Raw genomic sequence first — 9,450 nt, 5'->3', positions numbered from 1 at the left:
ACCACCCAGTGGACATTATGCGGAAGGTTTCATTTCTTATGTAGCCAGAAAATACTCCATACGCAAAGTGTTATTACCCATACTTTATTGAACAAAGTCATTCAATAATGTATACGTATATTTTAAACTCAAAAACTACACAATCTCTGCAGTGGGTATGCTTATTATCTCCTGGTAATGCTTGTTTCTTGACCCTGTGCCTTCAGAGCTCTCCTGATCACCCAAGAAACCTGAATTTGGTGTGTTGACTCTCGCATTTGGTCTAGATGCAAATAAATCAGCACTCTCTAAATCAGCCACTGGTGACATGGAAACATCATGAAAAGGCTGAGCTGCAACTGGGTGCCACAACTTTTTCTGCAGTCCGTGTTGGAAATAGCATGGACCGGCATCACTCTTTTCATGTATCACTGGCTTTGATACGAAAACAAAGCCCTTTTTCTTCTTCTGTTGAACTGAGACTGAGGTTTTGTTTGAAGTCATAGCCTCAGGTCTAGGATGTCCGTGAAAGGTGGCCTTGGTCTTACCTCTACTGTACAGTAGTTTCTTATCATCAGGGGATCCGATAAAACAGCAGCTGTTTTTCTTGGGGTTTATTCCATTAAGCACTGTGCCCACCGGCGCAAAAGAGACAGGCCACTGTTTGAGGCCGGGGAAGGGAATGGGAGTGTTCCTGCTTGAGGCAGGGCTTGGCACATGTAGTCTGTCCTGGTCTTCGGACATCACCAAGGTCCCATCTGCAGACAGCACCCTGAGATCCATGCTCTGTAGCCCACGCTCCATGTGCTTGGACCTGGCATCCACTGTTGGCTCCTGGTAGTCATGTAGGCTCCATTTAGTGGCAGGCCTGCGCCGAAGCCTAGTCGCATGCTTTTCCTGCATGGTTTCCGTGAGGCGGATGATGGCTGCGTGAATTTTGTTCCCCCTGATGTCATTATGTTCTGTGAGGGTGCCATTTCTGGAAAGATGAGTTCTATGATCCAGGGTGTGGAAGCCTGTACTGCTGAAAGGATTGTTTTGTGGCTGCCCAGTATTAAAGACTACTGGGAATGTCTCACTGACAATCTGGAAAAACACAATATGTAATATGCACACATTAAATCACAGTCACTCCTAAGAGAAGAAAAATACTGTATAGTTAATCCCCTCCATTGGCTATAAATAATCTGCTAGGTTTTAGATTACCGGCATGGATGTATAAGTGGTGGGAGCTTGAGCTGACAGCACTTTCGCATGGTTTCTCTCTATCTCGTCATCAAGACATAGAGGCAGTGACTGTGTAAGAGGCTCTCCCTCTGTGGGCAGATGTTCTTTATTAGCGTTCTCTGACCTGAAAGAATATGGGGAAAAAAGAGTAATACATGTTATGTTGGAAATGTAAATTACAGTAGTAATATAGTAGTGTAGGCTGTATTTTACCGTCTTCCGCTGGTAGTCACCCGAACAATATTGCCCTGTGGTAGTTGTGCAGTCACCACTTTGCCAACAGAACCTGGCAAAGTGAAATGGACATTCTCTTCCTCTACAGTAAACATAGGGAAATTAGACATCCAATTGGCTTGGCAGTCAGTTGTCCATGCAGAGAAGGAACTACAGCCTGCCTAACCTGTGAATGCACTTATTGGGCTCTCACGACCACTGTTTGAACCGGAGCTCCAGTGAGAGATGTTGGTGTTATTTAAAGCTCCACCGGTCTGAGCTTTGCTGTTGTATTTCCGATGCACATCCATGGGGACTAACCTCTCCAGCTGAAGGGTAAGAAAGTTAAAAAACAAGCAAAAGAAAATCACATTACAACAACATGGTTGGGTAATTTGTACCTGTGATTAGAATAGAATAGAAAAGCCTTTATTGTCATTGTATTTCTACAACGAAATTTTGAGTGCTTCTCCTGTTGGTGTGACGAGGGACAACATATAACACAACAACAACATATAACATAACAATACTACAACTATCCAAAAACAGTAGGAACAGCCCCAAAAAATATATATATATATACATTAAGAGTAGAACAAAGTGTGGTGGCATAGACTAAAGTACTTCAATAAATACATCAATTAATACAGCTTTGTTTATGCACATGTGTAATTAAAAATTACAGTGAGTACATAGCTATTGCATAAAATATTCCCTGCATCTCATTTATATTACAGGCTTTCTTTCCCCTGATTACAAATAGAATTACAGTCAAGCTATCTGAAGTTAAGTTTGACTTTTAATATTGATCAGATCATAACAATTAAAAATGTCAAGCACTCGAATCCAGATGAGAAAATGTAATAGGACACCGGAATTGAAGGGTAACGTTTCATTTCACGAGTAGAATATTGCCGTACATCCACTAAGAGCTCAGATTAAGAGTGCTTCTTTTATTTATATGCATATAAATACCATGTGGTAAGACATGTCTGTGTCTGAAAGTCTTGATACAGGACTGATTGCCTGAAAGAACTGTATTAAGTATGCATGAGAGGATAATTAATTATTTAGCCTTTTAACATACAATACTGTACCTCTCTTGACCACTTCGTTCTGTGTGGCGCATATTTTCTAGAAACAAGGGACTGTGGTCTATTTAATCTTACAACCACAAAGCCATCTGAATCCTCTTCCTTGTCTGTTGAGGTGGAAAAAAGTTTCAGTATCATGTAGCCTGATAAATATGCAACGACCTTGCAAAATTAGCTGATTCAGTTGCTACAGCGTTTACTCTTACTGTTTAAAACTGCAGACGATAGACTGCATGAACCATAGACATCAATGACAAGATAACTGTGGCCACAATAAATGCTTTTGGAGACAAAAATCAGTAACAGATATTTTCCAAATCGCTTCTCTAGCTCTGTCAAAACCCATAACATTCCAATCAGAAGGAACGATGTAAAGGTCTCCTAGCTGTTCATTTTTGGAAACTTTATCAAAAACAAAAAAAAACAAGATTAGCCACTGTAAAACTATGTCAACATATTTTGTATTTAATTCAGTAGCTGTAACGTCCAATTAATTTTGCATCAGTAAATTATCCACATACAATGGAATTTGTTGGTAATGCACAGATGACCAACTAATGACTAGTGTATTTCTTTTTTTTAATACATTTTTTTTTTTTTTTAAAGGGGCTTTGTCAATATCCTTAGTATTAAACTTGTTCAGACTTAGGCCTACCTTTGTGATCAGTCCTTTGGGCCAACTCCTCAGTGCTTGTGAATGGACAGATGCACATCTTGCTACAGACTAAGTCTGCTTTCTGAGCAGACCTAGGCTCTTTGTGAGATGGTGGTGGAGCACACTTTGCTTTCCTAATAATCAAACAAATATTTAAAATGTAGAGACGTTCCCAAGAATGTGTCTATGATGCTTCATGTTTGACATACCTTTGTCTATAACGAGGTGGGATTTTCTCCTTTATAATTTCAATGTTTAATTTTGATTTGGATGCTTTTCTGTTGCAGGGCAGGTCAAATTCCCAGTCATGCCTAACACTAAAGGATGCACCAAGCTCATCAAAGCTAGTAGAGCACTTCTCTCCATGGTTTAGCTTGTTCCGCTGAGGAGATAAAAAAAAAGCTAGACAAAAACTATCAACAGTATAAATAGGCCTACATTTTCTACACACGTCAAACCACAGATAAAATGAAATACTGCCAACTTACCCTTGAAAGTCTATTTAGAACTTCCTTAGAATATCTGTCAAATTCATTGAAGGATTCAAGCAATCTAGTAGTCATCTTCCAACATGCTTAGTTTTGGGGGAAAGGCAGAACCACTATTTACTTAAGTCTAATTTTATCCTTGTTCGATTGACATAACTTGTATAACAGCGCTAGTTCATGTTAGCTAAACTAATGTTAGCTACATACAGCACACATTGACCGTGACCGCTAGTGAAGCACGACAGTTTTCTAACACACTCAAATAGCATAGAATATGGACAGCTACGTTTCTTGTAAGAAGGCAAAGTAAGTGGACCCGTCAGGGTACCTAGCTTGCCTGGCGACGTGAGTTGTGTCAGAGCCCGTCGTGTTCCAGTCTATCAAGATAACGCCTCTGTAGTTACCAGGGCAACACACTGCATCATTGCAGGGGAGACAAGTTCAAGTTAAAGTTTATTTATATTGCACATTATCATACACAGAGGTCATTCAATCAATGTGCTTTACACTTTAAGCTTAAGACTTAATATTTGGCAGTAGGAAATATGAAATAAACAGCAGTGCAAAAATAAAAATGTATCAGTGTAAACACCAAAGTGCAAGTGCTGTAAAAATAAAAATAAACTCCTACCACTACAAAGCAATTACTGTATAGCCCTAAACTCACACAACACAGTCTGAACTGAAAACTGAAATATAGAAAATACACAGACAAACAGATGGACACATCTGAGATCATTGATTTAATTTGTCACCAAACAAATTAAACTAAACACAACATAATTAGGACAGCTGCAGTCTAGAAATGGCCTACTGAAACAAACAGGTTTTGTTAAGTAAACTGTCAGGGACAGGAAAGTTTGTACGTAAACTGAACACCCACTGAGAGTTCCACTGACTCTTATCATTTGCATCCATCAGCAGGTAAGGCAAGCTCTGCCCCTGAGTGGAACATCCATATCAGGAATCCTACATGACCGTCCTAACTGTCCAACATAGGTTTCTAAAGATGAAAATAAAATATATAAAGATTATGTGAAAGAAATCTTTAAAAAATGACACAATGGTATTGGCTCCCCCAACAAATGGTCAGTTCCAGTGCAGTTTTAGTGGAAAGATTGGAGATTGCGCCCCTCAAACAATCCTCAAACCTGGATTGTTTTTGTATGTTTATTAGTTGGTTTTCACCTATAAGGCCTGATTTTTAAACAATGCTTCCTTATCTTGCAGCTTTAGAGGAAACAGCCACAAGCCTTATGTCTCGTGATGAGAGTGAAACTGATGAAAAGGTGGTCACCATGAAGCCAAGCTGATGGAGGCCTACAAATCCACAAATGGGAGGTGTCAACCAGCAGTAAAGAAAGTACTATACTCGAAAAGTACGGTCATTGTGTGGTTGAAATATGTATATTAATGATTAGTTCTTTAAATACATTTAGGTGAATAAGGTGAGTAATGTAAATGTTTTTGTCTCTGGATTTAAGGGTAAGTTTTTTGCCTAAATGTACAAAATGGCATGTCACTCCAGCTGTACCTCATTAGGTAGCAATTATAACTTTCCTATGGGTACATTTTTGTCACTAGGGGTGCAGAAATGTTATTTTTGTTTTAATTAAATATTTTTAGACCTACAATAATAACATAATGATGGCTAATAGCTGAGAATTATTCCTTTGTCTTTTGTGCATGTTGGTACATGGTGTATTTATTATACATTTGTTGACAGCTTGGAGGGTCCAGGCTACATACAAATGGCTGAAACAAACACACAAAGTATGGAAATACTGTATGTCTGGATGTCTGGATGTCTCTATCCGAAAAGACCTGTTTGCATGAACACCTGTCGCCCTTGGCTCACTGAGCAAAGTACGTGAGGAACTTAGAGCTGTTGAGAGACCATGGCAAAAATCCAGAGGTGCCAGTGCTCTTGATAACTGCCCGTCTCTGCTATCTGCCTTTTCTTCCAGTCACAGCTGCTAGAAAGGCATTCTACAAGGGAAAGGTTGACAATTCTGCCGACAGTAGAAACTCAATAGAAACTCAGTAGAAAACCATAACCTTCCAACAGGAAGGTTACTCCTTTGGCTAAGAAAGTTTACTTAACATTCTGGTATGAAAGATTATAGACCCGTCTCCCTTTTTTGTCAAAGATTCTTGAAAAGTTGTCCTCAAGCAAGTTTTCTGATTTCCTGTCTCAGAATAATTTGCTAGACCCTAAGCAGTATGATTTTAAGAATGGTCATTCTACTGAAACTGCTCTTTTATCTGTGACTGAAGCATTTAGAGTAGACACACAGTGAACCATGACATCCTTTGACACAGTGAACCATGACATCCTCCTCTCTACAGTACACTGTACGAATTGAGATTTTGAGGAAAGCACTCAGTTGGTTTGAATCGTACCTCAGTGGGCGTTTATTCAGTGTGTCATGGCAGGGACAAGGGTGAAAATCTCACCGGTACTGGGACTCCTTCTTTTTTCTATTTACACCACTTCCTTAAGTGAGATCATTCGTTCCCATTGGTTCTCCTATCACTATTATGTGGATGACACTGTACTTGTCTTTCCCCCACAATATCTGCTCAAATTTTTGCATGTGATATTTCAGCTTGGATGATGGATCGTCACCTTCAACCTCCAACCTAATTGTTGTAATTGTCAAATTGTTCTGAGCACATAGCTTCTGTCTCAAGGTCTTGTCAGTTCACACCCTTTAACATTCGGAACATAAGACCCTATCTCACTCAATATGCTACACAACTTATGTCTAAACTAGACTATTGCAATGCAATTTTAACAGGCCTACCCCTACGTGTAGTGAGACCATTGCAGATGATTCAGAATGCGGTGGTACGTTTGGTCTTTGATCAACCAAAGAGGACACATGTAACTCCTCTGCTGGCCATCCTGACTCCCTGTAGCTGCTAGAATTACATTTAAATCCCTCACTCTGGTGTGTAGGACGGCCACTGGATTGGTACCTGCCTATTAAAATGCTATAATTCAGTTCTATTCGCCCCCTAGTGCTGTCCGTTCCAGCACCAGCCTTGGTATATTTAAAAAATGCTTGAAAACTCTAAACTTTAAATGATCATCTGTCTAATTAATTAATTTGTTGGAGGCTACACTATAGTCATAGTTTTGGTATTTGTTATTGTTTGTAATTGGTGCCTAATATTGTTTTTTCATTAGGCAAGTATTACTGCCTTTTTATGTTTTTAATATTTATCTCTATTTCTAATGTCTAAAGTCAAAAGCGTCTGCTAAATACTATAACCATGACCATGACCATAACCATGAAAAGTGAATGGTAGGCGTATCATGCCGTCTTTGTGTGTGGACCCTCAAGAATTGGAACGTTATTTATGAAGGAGGAACGAAAAATATTTGGGTCCCAAAAGCTCGGCGGTGCTAGTTTTCTGTGGGACTACTTTTCAGGAAGTACCGCTGTCATTCCTGTCGCTCGTTGCTGTGTCCTTGTTAGCTTGCCAGCTAACTAATGTCCACCATCTGGAAAGATGATTTGAATTGTGTCTTTACTTTTAAATTAAAGAAATTGTATATTTGTCAACTATAGCAAATAGCATAATGTTACGAGCGGGAAATGCGGTCGCCTGGTAAGTTCACCTTTGGACAGCCAGCTAGTAGGTTGGCCAGTAATGTTTTAGCTGGCTGGCTAGCTTTCTCCTGTCATGAAATCTGTAGTGGGGCGTGCTACTAAGGGCAGAGACCCTGTTATGACTGCATAGCTGCAGTTAGCCTTGGTTGGAAATATTTGTGAAAGCATTTGTAGCATGTGCATGTAACCTTGTCATATTACAGGAGCAGTTAGACAAACATGTAATTTTGCCCATGCTTTCCAATAATGGCAGCCTTTGTAGCTGTAGAGGTAATGCGTTAACGGACGTTAGCTAGCTATTGGGCTAAGTGACTTATCCTAGTGGACGTTAGCTTCTAGCTGTCTAGCTTGATAACGTTCATGCGTTTAATCCAGTAAGGTTAGCTACCCAGTAATTATAGACAGATTGGTTGTCACTGTTTTGGTAAGCTGATGGGCTGTTTTGTCACTAGCTGAGATGGTTAGTTCTTATTATGTGGAATATGTGCCCTTCGACATATTCCATGTAACGTTAACGTTTGTTTTTTATCTTGATGGTAGAAGGCTGCTGTAGTCAGCCAGTTTTGCCAGTTAATATCGATAGCCAAATAACTAGCGATGTAAAATCAAATTCTTCAATGTGCTTAAAACTATCGCAGTCGCAGTGGGCAGAATGTTAACTAGCTAGATACTGTGGATCTACCTTGCGGGGTACCATAGAGATTATTAGCTAGCTATCACGGCCAGCTAGTCAGGGTAACATGTGTAATTTCAATTGAAACGAAATGGTTTTGGCTAGTTGGGTAATGATATTGAGCTCAAATACAAATTGTGTTTAAGGTATTGCGTTTCGAGTCAAACGTATTCTTTATTTCGTATTGGCAGTTTATTGACTGACGCGAGCAACGGTCAGATTCGACCAGCTCTTTCTCATTAACCATATATGATGTAGGCATTGTGTAAAATCAGTGTTGATATCCTGAGCGTACTTGTCTGCTATGTGTCGAACTTACCAGATGTCGCATAGATACCCTGGACGGATGCTTCTTAGTGATTGACACACCAACCTACTTTGTGCTTTTTTGTTGTTGTTGTCATCCTGTCTAGCCTGGCCTGCAGGAGCCTACTGTCTCCCAGGATGGGAGTGAGGGTCGGTGTGCCCATCCAGAAACTTCACCCCTTATCCCGTGCCATCCATCACAGATATACCAATGCCAACCCCCAGAGGACTCCACACCGAACTGCTGCCCGCCACATCAGCTCCCTTTGTAGACTTCCCCCGCGTACCCACAAGTCCCGATATGGGGGCCAGGGGGGTCATGGCTATCAGCAGCACCGCTCTTTCTGGGCAGTGCGCCTGGCCGCCAGGCTGCTGAAGCTAAGATACTTATTTCTGGGAGGAGCCGTAGGAGGAGGGTACACCGCTAAAAAGGTAAGGGCCAGCATCTAAAGGGCTAAAGGCCATGTATAGGAAACATTGCTCAGGTGTTGTTGCAGGGAATGTGTAAGAGAAAGTAATATCAGCCATCTGTGTCAGTCAGTGAGGACATTGCTGATAAAATCATATTACTTTGCCTGCTCTTATCGGGGGCTAGCCATCTTAGTGGACTTGATACTTTGTGTATATAAAACTGCCCTTTTTGTGTCGGAGGCTCTATTTAGCAGGTAGAGGTTGGTGTTTATGTAGAAATGTGTGGACCTTGTGATTTGGTATGAGTGTGGTATATACAAGATTGATCGTGAATCTTTGTCTTGGAAACCACAGGGACAGCCATGATGTTTAACTATTGAAGTAGTCAACATGGAATAGGAAGGTGTTTTGAATTTTTCAAGTGAACCTGTGCATCCATTGACTGATGTTATGCCTATAGCTGTGGATCAGATGAGACTGATGTTTGTATGCCTATAGCTGTGGATCAGATGAGACTGATGTTATGCCTATATCTGTGGAACAGATGAGACTGATGTTATGCCTATAGCTGTGGAACAGATTAGACGTCTGACTTTTGCATGAGCCTCAGCTCTGAACCCCACCATCCTAGTTTTTTGCTTTACAAGTGAACATAAGGAGTGCAATCTATAGGCCTTTTGTAGTAATTCACACCCAGTGGCTTAAAAGCTGAATAAAATAATAAAATTGTTGCACATTTTGATGAGAAGCCTCATAGTAAGCTATTGGGAATAAGATTTCTGTT

General features: G+C 40.4%; 2 protein-coding genes across 8 annotated transcripts in view; one reads left to right on the top strand and one right to left on the bottom strand.

Moving 5' to 3' along the window:
- Window positions 1–68: 68 nt before the first annotated feature.
- Window positions 69–8,353, bottom strand: LOC105900919. Of its 3 annotated transcripts, XM_031575111.1 has the most exons (10): window positions 8,269–8,347; window positions 3,985–4,072; window positions 3,657–3,742; window positions 3,378–3,550; window positions 3,169–3,302; window positions 2,517–2,620; window positions 1,607–1,748; window positions 1,420–1,522; window positions 1,186–1,330; window positions 69–1,065 (listed from the first exon to the last, which is right to left on the bottom strand). In XM_031575111.1, exons 3-10 carry the CDS (start codon window positions 3,729–3,731, stop codon window positions 136–138), a joined length of 1,806 nt encoding a protein of 601 aa, XP_031430971.1. In that variant the 5' UTR covers window positions 3,732–3,742; window positions 3,985–4,072; window positions 8,269–8,347; the 3' UTR covers window positions 69–135. The 3 variants fall into 3 exon arrangements, with proteins under 3 accessions (XP_031430971.1, XP_031430972.1, XP_031430970.1); XM_031575112.1 differs by lacking the exons at window positions 3,657–3,742; window positions 3,985–4,072 and having other exon boundaries at window positions 8,269–8,353; XM_031575110.1 differs by lacking the exons at window positions 3,985–4,072; window positions 8,269–8,347 and having other exon boundaries at window positions 3,657–3,977.
- The window catches only part of opa1 (OPA1 mitochondrial dynamin like GTPase), a 44,371-nt gene continuing 41,959 nt past the window's right edge, over window positions 7,039–9,450 (top strand). For 2 of the 5 annotated variants that reach the window (XM_031575107.2, XM_031575106.2), the window contains exons 1-2: window positions 7,039–7,274; window positions 8,363–8,687. In XM_031575107.2, the coding sequence (XP_031430967.1) occupies window positions 7,246–7,274; window positions 8,363–8,687 (354 nt within the window). In that variant the 5' untranslated portion in view covers window positions 7,039–7,245. The remainder of the gene's footprint in view (window positions 7,275–8,362; window positions 8,688–9,450) is intronic. The other 3 variants (XM_031575108.2, XM_031575109.2, XM_012828374.3) reach the window with 3 other exon arrangements.

The sequence above is a fragment of the Clupea harengus genome, chromosome 10 (genome assembly GCF_900700415.2).
Source record: "Clupea harengus chromosome 10, Ch_v2.0.2, whole genome shotgun sequence".
Classification (NCBI taxonomy): Eukaryota; Metazoa; Chordata; class Actinopteri; order Clupeiformes; family Clupeidae; genus Clupea; species Clupea harengus.
Note: the sequence above shows the minus strand (reverse complement) of the source record. Positions and strands in the feature narration are given on the sequence as shown.